The 22939-nt window shown below is 38.2% G+C and overlaps 2 protein-coding genes across 6 annotated transcripts; both read right to left on the reverse strand.

Moving 5' to 3' along the window:
* Positions 1 to 1487: 1487 nt before the first annotated feature.
* LOC124861187 (inner centromere protein) lies at positions 1488 to 13305 on the reverse strand. Of its 4 annotated transcripts, none has more exons than XM_047354716.1 (21): positions 13051 to 13305; positions 11066 to 11214; positions 10858 to 10968; positions 10137 to 10768; positions 9988 to 10033; positions 9309 to 9375; positions 9059 to 9206; positions 8894 to 8930; positions 8652 to 8739; positions 8395 to 8535; positions 8234 to 8251; positions 6447 to 6556; positions 6245 to 6362; positions 6054 to 6161; positions 5562 to 5692; positions 4683 to 4803; positions 4429 to 4515; positions 2916 to 2951; positions 2642 to 2698; positions 2387 to 2543; positions 1488 to 2201 (listed from the first exon to the last, which is right to left on the reverse strand). In XM_047354716.1, exons 2-21 carry the CDS (start codon positions 11203 to 11205, stop codon positions 2026 to 2028), a joined length of 2529 nt encoding a protein of 842 aa, XP_047210672.1. In that variant the 5' UTR covers positions 11206 to 11214; positions 13051 to 13305; the 3' UTR covers positions 1488 to 2025. The 4 variants fall into 4 exon arrangements, with proteins under 4 accessions (XP_047210672.1, XP_047210681.1, XP_047210669.1 ...); XM_047354725.1 differs by having other exon boundaries at positions 2642 to 2701; positions 9988 to 10027; positions 13051 to 13300; XM_047354713.1 differs by having other exon boundaries at positions 2642 to 2701; positions 13051 to 13295.
* A 1456-nt stretch (positions 13306 to 14761) lies between these two features.
* pgghg (protein-glucosylgalactosylhydroxylysine glucosidase) lies at positions 14762 to 22734 on the reverse strand. 2 transcript variants are annotated; one of them, XM_047381370.1, is made up of 14 exons: positions 22517 to 22731; positions 21501 to 21799; positions 21215 to 21425; positions 19870 to 20305; positions 19668 to 19787; positions 19118 to 19249; positions 18934 to 19045; positions 17610 to 17682; positions 17179 to 17315; positions 16961 to 17094; positions 15681 to 15776; positions 15511 to 15608; positions 15198 to 15421; positions 14762 to 15085 (listed from the first exon to the last, which is right to left on the reverse strand). In XM_047381370.1, exons 2-14 carry the CDS (start codon positions 21742 to 21744, stop codon positions 15009 to 15011), a joined length of 2094 nt encoding a protein of 697 aa, XP_047237326.1. In that variant the 5' UTR covers positions 21745 to 21799; positions 22517 to 22731; the 3' UTR covers positions 14762 to 15008. The 2 variants fall into 2 exon arrangements, with proteins under 2 accessions (XP_047237326.1, XP_047237334.1); XM_047381378.1 differs by lacking the exon at positions 15681 to 15776 and having other exon boundaries at positions 22517 to 22734.
* Positions 22735 to 22939: the final 205 nt, after the last annotated feature.

Below are 22939 nucleotides of genomic sequence, written 5' to 3' on the forward strand. Positions count from 1 at the left end.
AAGGACGAACCACATCCAACAGGATTAACTGTGGATGCAAGAGGAAGCTGTCTGAAAGGGATGTTCGGGTGCTAACCCGGATTGTATCCAAAAAACATAAAACCACGGCAGAATTAAATGTGCACCTCAACTCTCCTGTTTCCACCAGAACTGTCCGTCGGGAGCTCCACAGGGTCAATATACACGGCCGGGCTGCTATAACCAAACCTTTGGTCACTCATGCCAATGCCAAACGTCGATTTCAATGGTGCAAGGAGCGCAAATCTTGGGCTGTGGACAATGTGAAACATGTATTGTTCTCTAATGAGTCCACCTTTACTGTTTTCCCCACATCCGAGAGAGTTACGATGTGGAGAAGTCCCAAAGAAGCGTACCACCCAGACTGTTGCATGTCCAGAGTGAAGCATGGGGGTGGATCAGTGATGGTTTGGGCTGCCATATCATGGCATTCCCTTGGCCCAATACTTGTGCTAGATGGGCGCGTCACTGCCAAGGACTACCGAACCATTCTTGAGGACCATGTGCATCCACTGGTTCAAACATTGTATCCTGAAGGAGGTGCCGTGTATCAGGATGACAATGCACCAATACACACAGCAAGACTGGTGAAAGATTGGTTTGATGAACATGAAAGTGAAGTTGAACATCTCCCATGGCCTGCACAGTCACCAGATCTAAATATTATTGAGCCACTTTGGGGTGTTTTGGAGGAGAGAGTCAGGAAACGTTTTCCTCCACCAGTATCACGTAGTGACCTGGCCACTATCCTGCAAGAAGAATGGCTTAAAATACCTCTGACCACTGTGCAGGACTTGTATATGTCATTCCCAAGACGCATTGACGCTGTATTGGCTGCAAAAGGAGGCCCTACACCATACTAATAAATTATTGTGGTCTAAAACCAGGTGTTTCACTTTCATTGTCCAACCCCTGTACATTTAATCACGGTGGTGGTAGTGTGATATGCCTGGACAACTTATTGTTCTTGATGAAACAGTGGATTCTACTTTCTAGCACAAAATCCTAAAACAGAATGACCATCCATCAGAATAATGATCATTATCAAGTTCACCCCTGAATATCTTCAGTTAAAAAAAAAAAGGCTTTATAGCAGCCTGGTCAAATTTTAGACTAAAATCGAGCTGACATTGAACAAGTCGTTCATGTTTAAAAGTCAAGCGATGTGGCTGAATCAAAAGAACTCTACAAATAAGTGTGGGTCAATAGGGGGTAGTTACATTTTTACATAGCATTTCTCTTAAAAGAAACCATTTGAAAAGTAATTTAATTTACAAAGGTCATTTTTGACAGTAAAATTTGATGAATGGCAACATTAAGTGTGACCAAAAAGCAACAGAAGAAATCTGTACAGGGTAAATAACTTTTCTTTTTCAAAACAGTAGAGATAAGAAATGTTATATGATCACATGTTGAAGTTCACCTTAAAAACAAGATAAAAAAGCAAGCTATGCAAGATAATGACTGGATTAGGTTACACTGATAGCCTTCAGTTTTATTGCAAATCAAATCAATGTTACAGTGTTGGAAGGTTAAAAATATCACTTTAAATCCTCTACATGAGACCAGCGCAGCTTCCAAACCAGCAACCATCCCAGACATCAGGGTTACAAACTTTTTGGTAAATACTGCACTCTGCTGGTTTTCTCAAAGCATTTCATTCAAATCAAAAGGAAAAAAAACCGAATCACACTTGTTTAACTGCTTAGTGACACGTGGTTAGCACATATTTTGAATAAAACTGCTAATGAGATGAAATTCAACAGAACACAACCAGGCAGAATAAATCCCCCCATTCCCAGCACTGTACGTTTCTCCCCATGTTACAAACAAATTATCGCTAAGTCATCTATTTCACAAGTTCTCAATATCTGAAAAAAAAAAAAACAAACAAACAAAAAAAGAAAGAAAAAGCACAGAAAATGCATATTACTTTATTTGAAACAGACAAAAATATAAACTTTATACAGCAGTGTACAACACCCATTCCGTGTCAGTGTAGAGGTCTCACTTAGCTCCAGCTGGAGGAGAGTGCCACACTGCAGAGCTGGTGCGTTTAAAGTATCGGGGTTTGCTTTTGTAGAAAATGTCCTCCAGTCTGGGTGGCTCAATAGGCCCAAAGAAAGCATCCAAATCAGGAGGGCTGAAGTATTGCTTCATTATTAGCTGTTTCAGAATAGGACCTGGAAAAGTGAACAAAACAAGTTGTTTGCCAGTTTTAAAATGGCATACAAGCATGTAATTGACTAATACACAATACCACAATGATGATTGGAAAGCCCCACACTGATCAACCAAGAACCCCAGAAAAACAGGACAGAAATCTCAAAAAGACCCTGATCAAAATACCCAAACTTGTGATACACACCTTCGGCCCAGGAGGGAATGGGTTTCCTCGGGGCAGACTCGTCGTCTGTAGAATCGTCGCTGTTCTGGTCCATTCCATAATCCTCTGGATTCTTTGAAATGATCAAATTCTTATTTCCACCGTTAGGAGTGATGCTATATGACTGAGGAGACATTTCCTGCAGGAGAAAAGAAGGAAAGCACACAATGAGCCTTTCTGATGAAAAATATTAGCAATTAAAATGGTGTCAAAAATGTGTAGAGAACAAAATAATACCTGTAAATCCACAGTAACATTTAGACCACTCTTCCCTACAGGTGTCTTCATTACCGACTGCTGGGAGGAAAAAATACACAGGTAAAGACAGAGGATCAGGAAAATAACATGTTTAAGAAGTTACATGAAAACTGATCATGTGTAAGCTTCTTTACTTGTTAACTGGGTAAAGAACGCAAAATAAAACCCTAAAATAGCAGACAAATGCCTAGGCTATTAACACACCCAAAGCAGGGCGTCTACAGAAGGGTTATGGGATGTTTGTGACGCTTACCTCAATATCAACGGTTTTATTCAGCAGGTCAGCAGGCTTTAATACAGTTGAGAGACAAAAGAGAAAAAAAAAAAAAGAAGTATTTAGATCAGACAATAAAATGCATAAATACACAAAACCGTCTATTGAATCGAATATTTCACATCCTAAAAAACATTTAAACAAAACATTTAATAACTCAGGAGGTTCTTCCACCAGTACTCACTGGCGCTAGAGGTTGTTCTTAGTGGTTTCACTGGTTAAACTGGTGCTAACCTGGCTCCAACTCATGAGCCCCCCCCCCCTCCAGCTTTAGTCAGGGGCTGGAGGCTCATGGAGGTCAACGGCAAGTCCAAATGTTATGTCAGCCATGTTTAGCACTTCTGAGTAAAGAAAATAAAAAGAAAACCCCTTGCAGAAAAAAGGAGTAAAACGTGGAGGTTATGAGCCCGATTTCTTTAGAAACTTGTTTTTATTGTGTTTTCATTGTTACCATTTCATAGCTTTTTAGGAAGCTATGAATAACGCAGGATTTGAACAGTAATAATACTGGCTCACCATATTCTAATGTAGTTATAATCACCTGGCTGTCAGAGTTAAAGTAGCTCACAGCAGACACTTTCAGCTGAATCCATGAACCTGTTTTCGGACTCAGATCGGCTCATTTACAACGGCATTAATGAACTGAGCTACTGATATCAGGCTCTCCAGTTGTAGGGAAACATGTATACGTAAATCATGTGATATCTGTAGTAAAACTGTCTCCCTGCACGCAACAAAAAACTAAATAATGACACATTAATGGTGACTTAATTACACGGCCCAGAGTTGGCTCTATGGTTCAGGAAGACCAAACGACTTCTTTTATACAAGTGGATAAGAACCGGCTCCAACACCAGCCTCTGTTAACCACTGGAACCTTAACAGATAATCAGAACCAGTCCAGGTATACGTCAGCACCATTCCAATCAGCATTGCACTGAAGTCCTTTAAAGGCCAAATGGAACCAAAAAAAAAAAAGCACTGACTTTTTGTTGATTAAGGTGAAAAACCTGAAAACGTTTGATCTCTTTATTGCCAGCTGCAGATTTATTCTGACCACCTAGTACATTCTACCTATATGAGCGGGCCAACAATTATTCACACCCTGACAGACTGAGGTTCAATTCAATTCAGTTTTATTTATATAGCGCCAATTCACAACACGTCGTCTCAAGGCACTTTACAAAGTCAATCTAATCGTATCAGGCAGATTTTAGGTTGAAAGTAATCCTTTATTTGATCAATATGTTTCTTCTGACTGGAAGTAATATTAACATTTTGGAGTGGTCCAGCAAATTGCCAGGCTTAAATCTGATAGAGAACCTGTGAAGGGAGCTGAAGATTATAGTGATGCAAGCAGGTCTTTCCACCTCAAAGACTTGGAGCTCATTATAGAAAATAAAATTGACAAATGCAATGGAAACACACAGAAAGCAGTTCAGCCGCTGTGAGAAGGGTTTGACTGCAGCTTTATTTTTGCCCTTTGACTTACCCGTGTTTTAGCAGCAGCTTCTCTCTGTTTCGCTTCTTCCCTCTCTTTAAGAGCTCTCTCTTTCACAGCCAGTCTTTGCTGCTCCTCCTGAAATAACACAGAACAATAAATTACACAATAACACAAATCACCAAACATTAACATCTAATATCCAAAGAGTTTTCATATATTTCCGGATAATGCTGATGGTCCGGGTCTTACTTGTTACTATAGGCTGAAAGCTTCGCAACAGACTTGTTTAGAACATTTCTTACTAGTTTCCTTTTTTCTTCCAACGCTTTCCTTTTCTGCTCCAGCTCTCTCATTTCCTTCTCTCTGGCTGCTCTCTCCAGTTCACGCTGTAAGGCAAGAGCCTTTTCCTTTTCCACCCGTTCTCTGCACACAAAAAGGTATCTCAGGTAAATTCAATATGCAACTACTAAACCCGTTTGCACTTGGATGGGTGTCAGTAAAATTAGGGCTGCAACTAACAATCATTAAGCTAACTGATTAATCTGTTGACTATTCTTCGATTAACCCATAAACAATCAGATCCCAAAAAGGTGCCTCATAGGAGATTTTTGACAAAATGAACCAGGTGAAGATAAAGCTATGCCACTTGAGGAGTATCCTCCAGTTAACGATTATTCGATGACTAAACTGGTTGAAGATCATTTCAATAATCGAATAATCACAATTAATCCGAGCCCTAATTAAAACAATGAAATTATTTGGTATACAGGGCATGATCACAACACTTTAGGTTGGGTGGTTGTACATATAAAAAACAGACGACAGCGAGTCAATCTCACAGAAATAAAACTTGATCATCTTTAAATCGGGCACTTCAGTAGTTTTAAGTAGGCTTTTAACTTTACTGTAAACATATTTTAAAACAAATCTAGTATTCATTGATGAGTTCATGGTATAAATAGCAGAGAGATAGTTTGAACTGCAGTATAACCATCTTAGTCACACTAACGGTGTTTGGGTTTTGGAGGCATCGTCAACTATTGTTAAAATAAAAAAATGAAAACTTTTAAATGTCCATCTTTAGAGTAAATTTTAATTTAAAAAAAAGTTGTAATAGTACTGTAATAACACTACAGATAATTGTGGTCATTGCAATCCGTTCAATCCCATTTCTAACAGACCTTTCAGCGGCAGCTTGCCGTTCTCGCTCCAGTTCTTGCTCCCTCTTGAGCTCCAGTGCTTTGCGAGCTTGTTGTTCCTCCTCCTCTGCTTTCTTTTTTGCCGCCAGCTCCTGCTGTCGTTTCTCTTCCTCCTGAATGGTTCAGACGACAATAGGAACTCATTTTGTTGGAAACGCTAATGTCTCAATGTTTCTGGGTTGTTGGTTTTATTTTTTTTTAGCTTTTGTCACATGGAATAGAAATCAGCTCTATTAGCTAAACACAACAGCATAGAATAAAATGAGCATAAAGTAAGCTTCTGAACATTTCAGCTGGGAGGAGTGAGGAAAAAAAAGAAAACGATACATTAAAATATGAAGCGGCTATTGAGTTAGTAGACCTACAAGTCAACACTTTTGTTTTTGCAATAAAAGATTTTTATCCGGAGACATATGATGCATCAAATAACCAGACGCAAGGACAAAACAAAGATGATACGAACTAAGTCTTCACCTGCTGAATCTTTTTCTTTCTGGCTTCTTCTTCCAACTTTTTCTTTTGCTCCAGCTCTTCTTGGCGCTTCGTTGCCATCTTCTTTTTAGCCTTCTCATCAGCCTGACGCTGTAAAGCCACAATAATCAATCATTCAAATGAGACTTAAGGAGCTTACAAACAACGGAGGAGCCACCAAACCCTTTACATACTTTATCATTCTTCTCAATTTGAGCCATCTTTTGTTCAATCTTCTTTTTCTTTTCTTCTTCCCTTTGCTCTTCCTTTACTTTGGCCTCAAATACTTTTTTTATCCTCTCCTCCCTCTTCCTGTGAAATCAAATTTTTCGAAGTGAGAATAAAAAATAAATCAAAACGGTCTAACAACTAGACTATTTTTAAAGCAGTGTAAACCTTCTCAATTCTTCCTGTTTTTTCTTCTTTTCTTCCTCCATTTTCCTCATCCTTTCTTCCTCCTGTTCCTGCTTCTTTCTAAGTGCTTCCAGCTTGAGGCGCTCTTTTGCCTGAAAGAAAACGATACAGAAACAGATAATAAAAATACAGTAGTTATAATTACATGTAAGCTTTAAAGAGTAAAAAGTGATTTAATTGATAAACTGAGGCAACATTAGATAGCTGTGATGAGAAAAAAAAAAAAAAAAAAAAGCAACCAGTGATGTAAAAACATGAATCATGTTTGGATACACAATTTTAGTGGAAGACGGATGCATCATAAATGTGGTACAATGCATGTCTAATGTGAAGATGTTTAAACTAAATGAGAACGTTTGAAAGTGATTTAAAAACACAATAAAACCGAAAAGAAAACCATCCCGTGCACCATCATAGTAGAGTAGCAGGAATTTCTTGAAGTCCATCTCTAGCAGGCAGAAGACGGCAGAACGTTTACCCTCTTCAGAGGAATGCATTAAACAAAATGCTATAAAGCTGTGCTGCACTAAAAATATACATCTTTAGATGTCGGCATAGTTTGCAAGCTAAATATCGACGGTAGTTTTAAGCATACAGAAAAAAATTGTGTTTTTTTAAATGCAAAATTAAACATACTTAAAAAGTATGGCATAAAAACTATCATAAAGGACTGTCAAAATTCGTAGTGGAATGTTTTAACCAAGAATCCTTGTCATTTCCAATCGAGAGCCAAGTGAACACTTGAAATTTATTGCAGGGAGAACATTTAGAAATGAAATGCGAAAAGTAATCCGAATTCTCTCTGAGGCTCTGTTCACACCTGTATGGATGTTTTGCCAAATGGAAGGAAAAATTTGTTTGTAAAGTTTATTTTATTTTTTTAAATGAATAAAAGGGGGTAAAAACATGTCATGATATCTAGAAATAAAAATGACGACATCAAGGCTCACTTTATGCTAAATATAGCATTCTGTGCCAGAAACAACTACAGAGGAACTGGTGTGTGAGCCACACACACTAGTTAAGACGCATTCAATTGGAATTCAAATGTAGACTGAAAGATCTGGATATACTTTTTCTTTTTTGCTCATGTTGACTAAGCCACGACCCTGCTAGCATAGAATGGGCATTAGAGCTCTTTAAAAATTGGAATAAAACATAAAAATAAAAAAAACCATACACCTAAAAACAGAACAAATCAAAACCAGATCCTGAGACTCAGGAAAAAAAGAAAGAAACAAATACCCGATGTCCGTTACAAATAAGATGTTGGACGTTACCCGAGAGGGACTTCAAAATGTATTACTTTAAAAAAAAAAAACCAAAAAAAAAACACATACACCAGATACCCCAAATCTTGACTAGACACCCAAAGTGAACTAATCTGTGTGATCCAAAATACAGCTGTTAGGTTATGGTGAAATATTAGTTTTTAATAAGCAAATACTGAAACTCAGACAGCAATTAGAAGCAAAAAACCAATTATTAATTTCTAATATAGGACCTGCTGGCAAAACGTGTCAATTACCAGACCCTTCCACACATGGACCCCAAACAATGACAGTGTTTGTGACATAGAATCACTGTTTGCCTTAAGGCTCATTTTCTGAGCAAAGACTAATTTCGTTTCTCTATCAGATTTTCAAAATATATCCTTGGAGCCTTTTTCAGGATGCAACTGTGGGAAAGGGGCTTTTTGTGCCAAGTGACATTTAATCCATTCAGACACCTCCAGATTCCTACAGACTGAGCTTTAACATTACACTTACCACAGTACCCATGTTCATCTGAGGAAGAAACAAAAACATTTAAACCAGGCAAAACAAAACTAACAGAATCAATCTATACACAATATTAACTACCAGTGGGAAACCAACAGAATATAACTTCAGGCTTCAGTGACGAGGTGTGATTAGAGAGAGCAACTTACTTTTGGATCCGCCTTCAGAGGCGTGGTGTGTTTGATAAAGGATTTTATGACAGCGGATCGGTTAACAGAGGTAGGAGTCATCATCAGCATTTGATTCTTATGCACAGTGTGAAGAAAAGACCTCATGTTCGGTTTGATTGCCTATAAGTTAGAGAAACGAAAATTTCCATGTATTAATAACTTCGTCAGTAAATCCACTCAGTAAGTTTCCCGTATTAACGCTTGAAAAAAATCCCAACGAGATTTTTCTGTCGTACACTTTGGCTTTTCTTCGGCGGAGAGAACCGCTTTGAAGGGCTGTCTTCCACGGTATCCGGGGCTTTCCGTTTCGTACTGAGGCTTGATCTAAAGACACGGGAAATGTTTCTTCAACAAAGATGCTAGCAGTGAGATGTCCTCATTGCTGTAGACATGAAACAGTGGACTTGTATCTGTAATTTAGGACAGTAAGTCCAATCGTTAAATAATCACTTCACTCTACAGCTGAACAAACACACACCTTCGAACTGCCTGGGTCTGTTTCTTGTCAGCAGCCACTAAAAAAAAAAAAAAAAAAATGCAAACATCACTTTACAACAGTGACAGAAGTTGTGTTTAATGTAAAACCATAATCAAACAGAATACAATTAAAGTAAAAACCAAAAATACAAAAAGGATCACATACCCGACTTCTTGACAGGAGTGCTCATTTTTGTCTCAGAGCAAAACAACGGAGGGGGTGCCAGTTTGGGAGAATTAGCCGCCACAGAGCGGGTTACGCGTTCCAAACCAGACACAGGGACATTGTGACTGGTCTTAAGCTTGGTATCAGGCTTGTTTGATAAAAAAAAAGTGGAGAAAAAAGTAATCATCAAGGAAGAAAATTCAAAAAAATAAGTTAAACACCTTAAATAAACAAAAGCAAGTTTTCCTACCTCTGGCGCTTCCTTTGTCTTTTTAGGCAAATCATCGACAGCATTTGCAGTTAATGTCTCGGTTTGGCTGTGAAATTAAATAAAACAGAAAAGGTGAGGGACACTGGATCCAGATTCACGAATTCAATCATAGTATCTAGCGGCACAGGGTGCAATATAAAGAAACAACATGGAGCCATGGTTCTGAAACTGTGATACAAGTATCACTGGTGATAAAGTCAACAGAAAATTTGAATTTTTACAATGTAAATACGATCTGAATTAGCTATAAATTAGAGCTTTACATCTCTAAATCAAATGCATTAAAACTAAGAACTCCCATCATTTCCAGTTCATAAACACAGCAATGTATGTAATATGTACATAAACATATTATAAAGTATCTTTCATTGGCGGTTGTATAGTTAGTATCCCTAATTGAAAAAGATTTACCATCATTTTCTATGAAAAAAAAATCTGCAATTTTTCATCTAGCTCATCAATTCAGGAACATCTAAGATTTATTTTAAACGGCTGTAATTTCTGAAAAATAACAGCTCATATTAAAAACAGAACTGACCCCATTTTATACCTTAAAGGGACATCTATTCCTGAAACTATAAATACGCAAAATGGTTTAAATTTTCTACAGGAAAACAAAATAAAGTAAATGCAAAGAAAAGAAAGTGGTTTTACTCACACTTCTCCATCGTCCTCATCCATAGCATCAATGGAAGGTTCTGCTCCTACGCAAAAAGTCAAACACGACAGAGGAGTTAAATGAAAATGACAAAGAATTTGTAAAAAAAAAAAAAAAGACGTTGGTATTTGAAAGATTGAATAACTCACCACCAACATTGCTGCTGTTGCTGCTGCTTGTGGAGTTTCCCATGCGAGTAGACATCCTTTTAAGCATAGAGCGGCGTGAAGCCCGGCGAACAGATTCCTGGGTCATACTGTGACGAAGACCGGCCAGTGAGTGGCGCAGTTTGAGGGAGCAACGTGCAGAGCTCCGCCTTGAGCGCCGAGTAACATCAGCTATTGCCATCTTTGTAGCCATACGACCTGGAGAGGCCTCTGGTTTCTTGGCGAGCTCGGCAGACAAGCGATCCTCTGCTGAGATGCTGACGACTAACTTAGGCGAAGGTATCTTTGGAGGAGACTGAGAAGTGTTGCACCCATCATCCGATTTGATTTCTGCATCTTTCACTTTTTTAATTTTGTCCACTTCATCTTCTTCCTCAACTAGCTCTGGCTTCTTGTTCTGCACCTCATCTTGTTTAATGGTGTCACCGGATGACAGGATCTCATCTTCTACATCTTGAGGATTTGTTTGTTTGTTTTTACGAGTGGTGCGTTTTGGCTGGACGGCGTTACTGGCCTTTGAGGCTGAAGCCTCAGGGATAGTTTCTTCTTCAGCAATTAAGTTCAGAGATTTAACAGATGATCCACGAAGATTGCTACGCTTTCCTTTTGAGAACCTATGTTATAAACACAAAGATAAGCTGCTAAAGAGGCACAGGTACAACATAATTCAAATTCTTTTCCCCAAAAAATTAAACTAACAAACCTTCTCCTTGCTTGACCTTCCTCTTGACGCCCTAAAGACACACGCTTCCTACGGCTGTTCTTTTTCTGTGACGGTGTTTTTGGCATCAATTCCGGTTCAGCATTAGAGTCGCTTAAATAAGAAACAGGAGAGGTACATTGATTAAAAAAAAAAAAAAAGTTCAATACACTCCATTTAGCAGACATTTATTGCATCAGGACAAGCCTACCTAGAGAACACACAATTGGCCTCTTGTTGGATTTCTTTGAGCCAAACCAAGTGGACATTTTCGATCTCCCTTATGAATTCCTGCGCTTTCCCATCAAACATCTGCATGAGGGAATGCACTGACGACAGTACGGAGCTCATGGTGGCAGCCTGAGGGAGAAAACAGTGATTAAAATTTTGACTAGAGAATATACTTTCACAAAATGTGAGACAATGTTCAAATTTAGGGCTGCACAATACCAGTTAAATATATAATTGCGATTCTATTGCTAAACATTGGGATGATTAGGATTAACCCACATTTTACTGACTCTTCTTTCTTAACCAATAACAAAAGTCTCTTTTGTGGCTAAATATATGTCAGATATCCATGTATGACACTTGAAATAGTGTCTTATTAAAGCAGTCCTTTGTCATTACGTTACTGTACACAGATACTAGCAAAGACAAATGTAAGTTAATATGTTGTAGGAAATATAGCCTTAAGATTTTACAATGTTGTTGTGTTTTGATTTTTGCAAGTTCACTAAGTCCATAAGACTTTAAATATCTAAATTTAAGAACTACATTGATTACAACATGATTTAAGAAACTATCCATAACTTGATAATAATGTATCTTATACACAAACTAAAAGGTACATTTTTGCGTTGTCCAACTGCTTTTCGAGGTAAACGTTAATTGGAGTTTATCACCATAATCGCAGGCTGTCCAGTGTTTGTGGTGGATTCATTATTTATTTTTACATTTTTGAAACAGCGGATCTTAAACAATACAGTACTGCTAATTTCTAGAGCAAGTGCTACTTTTTAGTCAAGTGTATTTCCATGTTGCACTTTGTTGTTTTTAGGGCTATGGCCATTTAACTTTGACAAAGTTATGCATACCCCTTTGGAAATCTAGATTCAAAGTAATCTTTTACCATGTTTCTTTCGACTGAAACTGGTTTAAGTTTTATTTTTTTCAATGGCCCTGCCATTGCCCCGACTTTAATCTAAAAGAAAATTCGCAGAAGGAGCTAAAGATTAGAATAATGGCAAGTAGGAGCTCTTTGTAGAAGATGAATAGCAAAAAATACAAGTAGAGACATGCAAAAAAAAAAAAAAACTTGACAGCAATTAAAGTTTTTGCTTACTGTAATACTAATAAAGGCTTTCCCATTTTTTTTTTTTATTATTATCTTTACCTTTGGAAGACATGTCAGATCAGAAACAAACGTCTTGGCTGAATAAAAATAACTTTAAATCTAAATCTATCAAGTGCGTGAATATTTTTGTGCTTTACCATGCTTCTTAAAACATGTAAAAAAAAGAAATGATTTTACAACTGTGCTGTAAAAAACTATATGCATGAACATGATGGTTCAAAATCTTTTAACCTGAAGTATATTAAAACCTTTTCACTGCTGAGGCACAAACGATAAAGTCCTAAACTCCTTTTAATGCCATCTGTATTGTTGTTTTGTCCGGTTGTGCCTTGTATTTAAACTGCAGAGATTTAGTCGAAAAATAAACAATTTAATAACATTTTTAATTAAGTTAAAAATGTTGAACAGTGATCTGTTAGTGCCCAGCAGAACCGGAAGCACCAAGCAGCAGTTTGGGATGTCGTATCTGCAACAATGGAAGAATCATAGCAACTAGGAATAACAAACACAGATTACCTGAAATATAATAAAGGTTTGACGCCCATATACCTTAGTTATATTTGAAACACTCTGAAGAATTACGTAAGCAAAGTTAACAAAGGAAACTACTGAGTTTCGACGTGTAGCATGCTAGCTTGAGGGGGAAATTCGTAAGAGGAAAGGTAATACAAATAAAACTAGAAACATCCACAACAAAAGACAATAAAACTTTCAAACAACCGACTGAGTTGTGAGATACACTTAAAGTAACGTTTTTATTTTTAACTCCTTCAGAAAACACCATGTTAACATGTTAGCTAGGTAACGTTCACAATCACCCAATAAGCTTAAATATTTACCTTTAATTTCCACGTTTCTTTAAAACGGCTACGAAGACTTGCTCTGGTATTTACAAAAACTAAATCAATCGCATACCTACATTTAAAAAACGAGCTAAACGGTAACGATCCCTACTTTCGCGTGTAAATACTTGACTGCTAGCACTCAGGGAAGCCAGCAGCAATCCTTCCAACAACCCGCTGAAACCGTTTTAAATAGTTCAAGCCTCAGTAGCCAATCACAGAGCGGAACAGCCGTTCGAATTGCTCGATGTTTACACCGTGACATCCGAGATGAACGGAGCTAACCTCGCAAACAATAGCAGTGCATGGTGCGGGGAGAGACAGTTACTTGGTCTGAATGGCTATTATACAAACACAACGGAAGCTCAGGGCGGGGTTATGGCGTACGAGTCAGATTTAAATCAACCAATCACTGACTGGTTAGATTTTTCATGTCCGTCTCACGACAGTGTTGCACAGTGACAAAGGTCTCAAATGTTTTAAACCTTGTAAATAATAAAAACGACTTCTATATGTGTTTTATCTAATCTTCTATTGCAAACGAGAACACAGGTGCAGTTTACTCTCCTTAAACAAGTCTTCAGTTCAGGGTGTTTGTAGCAATGAATCGCATCAATTCAACAGTATATTCAACATCAAATTAATCTGGGTCAGTGCCGACCAGAAGTGGGGACCGTAACATGATTATTTTGTTTTTCTTTTATTAAAATCTCAAAAACGAATTTATTTTTCAAATTTTTACCTGCTCGAAAATAAACCCAACATGCAATATTTGAATCAAACAATTGAAGTTTTCAGGTTGATCATCTTTGTTTAGATTTTTTTTTAATTCTTTTCAGCAACAAGTACAGGAAATAACTTACTCTTACTTAATTTTGCTAGGTTTGATAAATGGGTATGCCAAAGCCTGCTTTTTAGTAAAAGTCACTGGATGTTTGTGGTCCTATTGACTGTTAAATTAAAGGCAAAAACATGGCTGTTGCACCTTAAACATTTCATTTGAATAAGATTTTTTCTGTTTTTTTAAAGGCTGTGCATCAGTGAAAACTGTACCCTTACATTTTTTTAAATGTATATTATATGTATATTTATTAAATTCCTCCAAAACGTTCACCAGGCAGACTTCTATTTAGCCAGTCTGATTAATAAGCCCCACCATACGTGCACATGCAGTAAAGCCTGTACCATCTTGTGTCACCCTAGGGTGACACAAGAGCAATACATAATTTACTAATTTTACAAGTGGATAGTATGAACTTAAATCAAATGAACTTAAATCAAATGGAAAACTTCATCTTCCTCATCAGTATTCAACATGGCTCAGGGTCATTTGAGTCGCTCTGGCTCAAACATGTAAGGCTGGATCCCTTTTAACTAGAAAGCTTCAGAATGCGTCAAAATCTGTCAAAAGTTGCTAGTTGGCCATAGTGTTTAGTAACGCCAGCTGATCTCACCCATTCTTGTGCCTTTAGTGATGTCATCAACACAAATATGCACAAGGCAGAATCAATGAGTGTTTTTTTTCTCTTCAGTGCGGATTTAAAATCTTTGTATTTTGTGAAATCCTGCTGTGGGTTTTTTTCATCAGTGTATCTTAAATTTACTGAAGGTAGCATTGAGCCAAGACCATAAACATTGCAACAGCAAAGTAGGTCAAATATATGCTTCTTCAAACCATTTGTTTAATTATAATCACTCAGAATTTCAGTTAAAGAAACAATGTCAAACTTATTTTATTGAACCAAACAACATTTTGCACATCATTTGTGAAAATGTTCTCTTAGAAAAAGCAAAAATAATCCCAACATTTTATCTCCTATTGCCCTTTTATAATATTACATATAATTTTCCATGTTCGGTGTTGAAAATGGAAAACATACGACGCATATTAAAGACATAATAACTTTGCATGTCTTTCTGCTGATGGAATGACGAGGACTGATCCAACTCCTGTTTTAAAGTGGCCAGCAGGAAGACGGGGGATCCATTTTACATACATAGCCGGCCTCTCCAGGAAAAGTGACCGGCTGCCCTGAAATCACAAAGGTGCAGTATTAAAAGACATAATACTTTTTAATTCTTCTAACTTAAATGTTTGTTAACTTGAACACAACACTGCTGTTGCGTGCTGCCGCTTGTGTTACCTGGTGTTAGAGGGATTTTAGCTCCTGATGCCTTCAGGACAACCTGCAGCTTATGGGGGTGAGTGTTTCCAGCTCGGCTAGTCTGCTCCCTGAGTATGATGCAGATGTCATCTTTTCTGATAAGCCAGTCCATCTGATTGCCCAAATAGTTAATCCCACGGACACACAGTTCCCAGTTCTCATCCGGAAGCAGCGGGGAGAAGGCCAAGCATTCCTTCTTAACTCTAAAAACAGTGAGTAAAGCCCTTAAAGCGCTGACAGCAGGCATATGATTATCTGTACGCTAAACATGTTGGCAGGATAAATAACCAACCTGAAGCCCGTGTACCCAAACAGCACAGCCTGCAGGAATCCTCCCATGCCTGTGAGAAAGTTTACTGCTCCAGATCCGTCTGATGATTCACTCCATACCTGTGAGGAGAGGTGATGAAGCATTCATTAAATTAATGTTGCTGTAATGAGGGCGTGCGAGTCACTGCGTACCTGAAAAGGCCCCTGGATGTTCTTAAAGCATTTTTCAAGTAAGGTTTGAGCCTTCTCAGCTTCGCCCAGCTCCAGCCAGCCTATTGCAAACATACCCTGACAATGGAAAGCAAAAAGGAGTTGTGTTCAAAAACATCAACTTTTAACTCAGAATGCTGGGTTTTGCACTTACCTTTCAACATTTACAACCACAAACTTTAAAGTATTTCATAGTTTTATATGATGTGCCAACATAAAGTAGTGCCTAATTGGCAAGTGGAAGAAAAATTATACATAGCTTTCAAAAGATTTTTTGAATCACAACCTGAAAGGCGTAGGGTGCATTTGTATTCATTTAATTATTTTGATGTTAAAGTCTAAAGGAAATATTTAAGCGATATATAGTATGTAAACGATATTTATATTATTAATGGTTTATTGTTAGTGTAATGTTTCAACTCTGTCAGAAAACAGTCAAATAATATATACCTGATTCAGTACAATGCATAGCAGAATATTGATTTATTTCATTTACAAATTTTGCAGCATAATGCCAAGCAAAGCGAGGCTATAAAAACATAAACATATCTTTTAATTTTTTTATTCTAATTTTATAAAACAAAATTGGGAATGGATGCCCTTTTTTGCCTGAGCACCTGCTTCCAATAATGTCTGCGCATGTTCTGAGCAATACCAGATCCAATTGTGCTGGTCTGGTTTTAGCTTTCTGGATATCTTTTGTATTTAAAAAAAACACTAATCAACAACAACAAACATGCCGCAGCATAATGTGTACGCATGATGATGCCCCCTTCACATTTCTGCCTCAGTTGAATTTAGGCCTGAACTTTAACTAGAACATTCTATCACACAAATGGATAGATAAATGTAATTTCATTATAGCTCTGCGTGTGTGTTTAGGTTCATTGTCCCACTGGAAGGGGAGCCACCACCCAGTCTCAAGTCCTTTGCTCCCTCTTACAGGTTTTCTTCCAGGATTGTCGTATATTGATCAACTATGATCAACTTCCCTGTGCCTGCAGAAGAATAGCACGATGCTACCGCCACCATGCTTCATGGTGGGCATCGTCTGCTCAGGGTGTTAATGTCAATCATTTCTGTGTTGGTCTATCATGTATAATCCAAATAAAATACATCAAAGTTTGTGGTTGTAAGATGAGAAAATGAGGAAAAAGTTGAAAGGGTATGAAAGCGTTTGCAAGACAGTGTACTTTAGTGCTCATGTTTGTAAAAGTGTTTGCAATTTGTGCTGAAAATACAATTCATTAAGTCTGACTTACCCATGTCATGGCTGGCCCATTTGGGTCTGTGACTGGCTCATAGGCTTCCAGATCATTCCTCCTAACCTCCGGAGACATCGGCACCCCAAGGGGATACCCCAGCATTACTGTGTCTGCTTGTTTCACTGGTTGACCTGCGTGTGACAGCCAACAAAACATTTGGATGTTATCGGAATGCTTGATCCTTCTCTGAGGTTTGGTGTAAGAGAGGCACAAACCTTTACTGTAGCCATCAAACTCAGGATGGTACTGCAGCTCTTGGTCAAAAGGTATGTTGATGCGCTTGGCAACTTCTTGCCATTCTTTTGGTGCCGGATGTTGGAGAAGATCAGCCAGCTCGACAGCAAACTGGAGACTAACCGAGGAGAAACTACTTTTATCATTAATATTTATGAGCCACCTTGTAATATACTGCTCCCTTTACATTCTTTGGCACCCATGGTAATAGTGTGTTAAAAAAAAACAACTTGAAAAACGCGGCGTAAATTCAGCTTTTATTACATACACACATTTTGTAGATTTGATAGGGAAGCCAATCACTGAGGAGACTTTGCATAAATTTCTTAAAGCTTTCCGCAAGCTTTTACCAAGGTGCCAGTAAAAGCAGTAGGAACTGTCTCTTATAATGTTTTAACGTTAACACAAATACCTGAGTTGGGCCACTGTGTTTGTGTACACTGAGTCGTTGACGTTGTAGTAATATTCATCTGGTGGCATAACACCTAAATGCAAAACAGTGAAACACTTTGTAAGTGTTCATTTAATGAATTATGAACAACAAAAACAATTAATTCATACAAATGATAAGCATGTTTTAATCAAATTCAATTTGAATTCAATCCTTTATTGTCATTATAAATATAACAAACCAAATGTGATACCAACCATGTAATAAAGTGCAAAAATAGTGCAAGGCCTTCTCCAAGTCCCATAAACACCCACTGTACAATTAGCACAATAAACACAATAATATGCAATAAATAGTTCAGTGTAATAAACAGTAACAGTGATACTGAAGGATGTAGAAGCATATCAACACACAGAGAGAATGTACAGTTAGTTATTGGAGTGAAGTTTTGATTAATGCAATGTCCAGTTCACAGCTATTATAATAGTGAGGTATGGTCAGTGTCTCTGGATGGGGCAGAGAGAGGAGGGGGGCAACTGGTTAGCAGCCTCAGTGACTGAGGATACAGCCTGTGGGCCGGTCCGGTGCTTTGTTTCAACAAATCTACTTCAGTTGAGTGTAATAATATGTTCAAAATGCATTTTATTGTTATAACTTTTCCAAAAATCAACGTAAAAGATGTGCCCTCAGTCCTTTTCAATAACTGTATAATTACTAAAGCTGTGCATAATATCCAGTATCCATGACAAGAGACTTAAAAAAAAAAGTTTTTTCTGTTTTTTACTGCATCAAGTGTCCCCTACGAACAGCCATGTTTCCAAAATCCTTATTTCTGTTTTAAATGGTTCTGTATTGATGAGCATTTGTGTTTTCATTTAATGTAACATTTTTAAAACCAAACTCTAACATCATTACATTTATTTTAGTCAGCCATCTTTTAAGCTTGTTAAGTAATTTAACTTAATCCAAAAAGACATTTTCAAGAAAATATTTTGTTTTGCCTGTTAAGGTAAACGTCTTATAAGGGTTCAGCACAATGAACAGGTTCAGTTTACATTGGATTTCAGTCGAAAAAAAACAGTCATTTATCTAAATTTATTTAAATTACTGTTAAAATATACTTGCATACACACAAATTACCTCTAGTTCTTCATCATTAAAATAACAGATTTTTTTAACACGACTGAATAAAAGTAAACCTGAATTCTGAATTTTTAAATATTCTGTTCTGGCTCATTTGACAAATGTTACATTCTTAGATGTAAAGAACAAACAACAGAAAATCTACAGCACTTTTATAGTTTGGACCTCTTAAATACAGCAAAGGTAGCTTCTTTATTCTTACCTATCAGGTGATATTTCTGGTCGTCAGGGTTCCACATCCCCCTGGAAACCCAGTAATCAGCCACGCCGAAGATCACCTCGCTGCCCTTTCCCTCTGTGAACATGGACAGATCCTGCAACAAACAGCTCAGTTAACCTCACAGAGGCAGATGAGGTGATGGGAAGTAGGGGTCAGTGATTGTTACCTCAGTGAGGTAGAGATAGTGTTGGAAGGCCAACGTGACATCTCCGTTGATGTGAATCTCTTGTTGCCCATAAATGTCCTCTGGGCACACCTCTCTCCCTGACACAGCACTCTCCCATGGGAACTTCAGCCCCTGGAAAATGGCACCTGTTCTTAAGAAGACTCAGACAATGTTGTTGTTTTTAATTGCTAAAATTTGGAACCTGAGCTGCATGCAGAAGGGTTCCTTTGCAGCTTGTCAAAGTCTGTAATCTAGTTTTAAACACACACATTCTCCATTTTAGCTAAATAAATTATGAAAATGTTTAATCTGTTGAGTGTTTTTGTTCACTTGAGGTTAAATATTTCATCTACCTGTGAAGACAAGATTTTTAATATGTCCTAATTGCATTTTTGTACCTTCTTCTCATCATGACTGTGTGGGGCAGACCCACGTAAGTCTCCAAAATAGTTAACTTTTTGGTTTTGTGACAGACAGATTTAAGCAAATACTGCATTCAGTGTTTCATGGTTTTGTAGTAGAAAACATCTTGGATGGTGGCACCATTCACCTTGTAGCCCTGCTTCTGGGCGTTGTCTTTCGCACCATCTATTGTCCTAACCCTGTACTCCAGCACGGATCGGGCAAGTTTAGGGTAGAAAAGTGCTATTCCTGGATACATCCAAACATCCTGTCAGGAAGAAAGGAGCAATGTTTGTGATACATATAGCAAATAAACAACATAGGTTGCTATCAACTTCCTGGAGCCTCACCTGATCCCAAAAAACATGACCCCAGTAATCTTGGCCATCTCCGCCATTGGAAAGCCCACCTGGACTCACCCCTCCAAAACAGCTGGAGGTGTCATGGATGGATGGGAAGGCGCTAAGAAGGTAGAACATGCAGCCAATAACAGCTTTGCAGAGGGTCTGGGACCCTGTTACCTCAACCTTGCTCTGGAGCCACAGCTCCTTCCAGGCCTTCTCGTGAGACGGGCGAAGGTTTCCAGTCGCCATCAGGTTCAGGCCCTCATCATAGCTGGACCTGGCAGCTTCCAAGCTGTTGGCCACGACCAGGATGAACCCCCAGCGAGCTTTTGTCTGCTCTGGTGGTAGCGTCAGAGTGGAAGGCACAGGGGTCCAGATTAGGTGGACGGTGGGACAGGAGCCCCCTGGGAATTCAGCTGTGGAGGTTTGTCCTTGAATATGCCTGGGTGGACCACATGGTTGTACAGGACATAAGTGCAAAATATCAAACAGCTTGATCTTTCTCACATAAGGGGTCATTACAACCACAGACTTATGTATTTTATTGAGATTTTGTGGGATAGAACAAAAACCAAGCAGAACTGTGAAGTAGAAGTAAAATGACACCCAGTTTTCAGCTTGGGCTGTATGTTTATGGTTGTTGACCTGCAAGAGGTTAAACCTAAACCTCAGTCTCAAAACTTCTGCAGCTTCTAGAAGGTTTTCATCTAGAATTGACATGTATTTAGCGCCATCCAACTTTCCACCTGCTTTTCTGTCACCTCTATGTTGCACTATAGAGTTCAGTGGTGGTTCTTGCATGAATGTCTTGTGCTTTACAAAAAATGTTATACATGACATTTGCTTTTAATGTTTTTCTCTATTTAAGGTTTTCCTAATTCCAAGAAAAAAAAACAAAAAACATTGATAGCTTGTTTTGTTTAGGTTTGTTTATTAGTGTTTAAACATATTTTTGAAAGAACTAATGAAAATCCTTTTTTTCCTTAGATTTTTTGTTTTTGTACTTGAATACTAATAGTGCACCCAAGATCATGCTTCCCTGGTCAGAGAGTGACACATCTCATATCCCCACTGGTGGAGATGGTGTGTTCAGGGTAAGGTGTCAGTTTTAGCACCACACATAGCATTTTGAATGTAGGCAGAGGGCGTTTGTTACGTCTTTCTTCAACAGAGGCTGTCTTTTTGCCTCTCTTCCATTTATGCAAATTGCCCCAGATTCTGTGTAGTGGTATTAGAGTAAATGGGGCTGAAGACAAATGCAAGCCACACTTTCAGATTTATATTTGTAAAAATAAGACAAATAAAAAATTTAAACCATGTACCATTCTCCTAAAGCAGTGACACTGCTTACCTTCCGCCTTTGTAGTCAGGAGAGCACTCAAACTGAATGTCTTTGCTCTGAGGGGTGAATGAACTGACCAAATTAACTATAACTGGCTCCTCTGAGGTCACATGGCGCTCCAACAGAACCTCCATCACCAAGATGTTGGGGTAAAAACGGTGAGAATACAGGGACTGGGAGGCGGTCACAGTGGATGATCTCAGATCGTGGGAGAAAATACCTGAAGATGAGAAGAAAACGATAAAAAAAACAAGCGAGCATGCACGGAAGAGTCACTTACACTTGCAGAGACTACCTGTGTGGGTGTCCAGGGTGTAGCTGTGTTGGGCATGGTCCTCTGTCTCGATCTTCACAGCCAGAGGGCAGGGGACATCGGCTCTGTGGCAATGTCCAGCCTCCCCGTTGTAAACACCACCCATGTGCATGATGTTGTTGAACACCTTCCAGCCCAGGAGCCCATTTGCAAGAGGAGGGAGGAAACGGAGGTCACTGGGAAGGGTGTCAGTGGTGAAGATGTAGGGGTCCAAGTTACATGACATGGTTCGGAGGTGCTCCTCTCACAGTCACTTGATGAGGGTTACAGAATGTTTTTATCTAAAGAAACCACAGTTAATGTCATTATTTTTTGTGTGTACACAGTGATGTAGAAATTACTTTGTAAACCTTTCCAAACTGATTGATGTCAATAACTTTTTTTCTCATGTGTTTCTGCCTACTTCCTGCTGTCATAGAAGTTCATGATTCTACAGGTCTGGCAGTAATAAGGCCTTGGTGTGACTAATGAAACTGGCCAAATAAATTTAGGTAATCACAGTTGATTCATAATTTAACAAAAGGGGTAGTTATAATTTCAGATTGGCTTGGAAAGTTTTTTCCCTCAATAAATAAGAATTTAAAAACTGAATTTTGTATTTACTTAAGTTATGTTTGCCCAAATTTCCATTTTGTTAGATAATCTGAAATTTTCAAGTGTGACAAAATGTGTATGTTTTAAGCTCACAAAGCAAGAAGATACCGGATCAATTTTAGGGGCTGTGAACTTTGACCCTTTCAATGTCACAAGATGACCAAATGTAAGCTTTAGTCATGTGCTTTAGTAAAACGCTTAAAATCAAACGCAGACTAAGCAATAAGCAAAAAGAGTAACTATAGCATTTTTCTGTCGAAAACATTCCTAAAAGCCCAGTTATCACGTTATTCTCCTAAACACAGTACATCAGCAACGTTGGAATGTTTCACTGTCACATAAACAGGAAGAAAGATATGTTTGTGACACAAAGAACAATCTAAGAAAAACAATGGTAAAACAACCTGAAGAAGTTCCCGAACCGCCCTTTCTTTACATCATGAGTTCAAGAAGACTTCCTGTGTGCTCTGGGTTCTCTCAGCTTTCACAATAACACAGAGATGTTCATAAAGTGGATCCAAATTATTTTTGTAGTATCTCTGCTGCAAGAACAGGCCCCTTCTTGTGCCACATGGAAAAAACTGGACCTAGCTGTGGTCTGTTGAAAAACCTGGCATGGATTTAACATGGAAACTAAATCCCAGTCCGTCTCAACCCTGCTGCGCAGCAAGGACTCAAAGGTCTATATACAGGTCCTTCTCAAAATATTAGCATATTGTGATAAAGTTCATTATTTTCCATAATGTCATGATGAAAATTTAACATTCATATATTTTAGATTCATTGCACACTAACTGAAATATTTCAGGTCTTTCATTGTCTTAATA

This window comes from Girardinichthys multiradiatus, chromosome 2, assembly GCF_021462225.1.
Source record: "Girardinichthys multiradiatus isolate DD_20200921_A chromosome 2, DD_fGirMul_XY1, whole genome shotgun sequence".
Lineage (NCBI taxonomy): Eukaryota > Metazoa > Chordata > Actinopteri > Cyprinodontiformes > Goodeidae > Girardinichthys > Girardinichthys multiradiatus.

Excerpts from the sequence above, each read along its gene's own strand:
- LOC124861187 (XM_047354713.1), bottom strand. The coding sequence starts at position 11,205 with ATGAGCTCCGTACTGTCGTCAGTGCATTCCCTCATGCAGATGTTTGAT. Across the intron at positions 9,207-9,308 it reads AGACAAAGGAAGCGCCAGAG|CCTGATACCAAGCTTAAGAC; the intron begins GTAGGAAAACTT and ends TTATCAAACAAG. Across the intron at positions 4,804-5,561 it reads CGGCAAGCTGCCGCTGAAAG|AGAACGGGTGGAAAAGGAAA; the intron begins GTCTGTTAGAAA and ends TTTTGTGTGCAG.
- pgghg (XM_047381370.1), bottom strand. The coding sequence starts at position 21,744 with ATGTCATGTAACTTGGACCCCTACATCTTCACCACTGACACCCTTCCC. Across the intron at positions 19,046-19,117 it reads ACTATCTCTACCTCACTGAG|GATCTGTCCATGTTCACAGA; the intron begins GTAACAATCACT and ends TGTTTGTTGCAG. Across the intron at positions 17,316-17,609 it reads AACACAGTGGCCCAACTCAG|TCTCCAGTTTGCTGTCGAGC; the intron begins GTATTTGTGTTA and ends CTCCTCGGTTAG.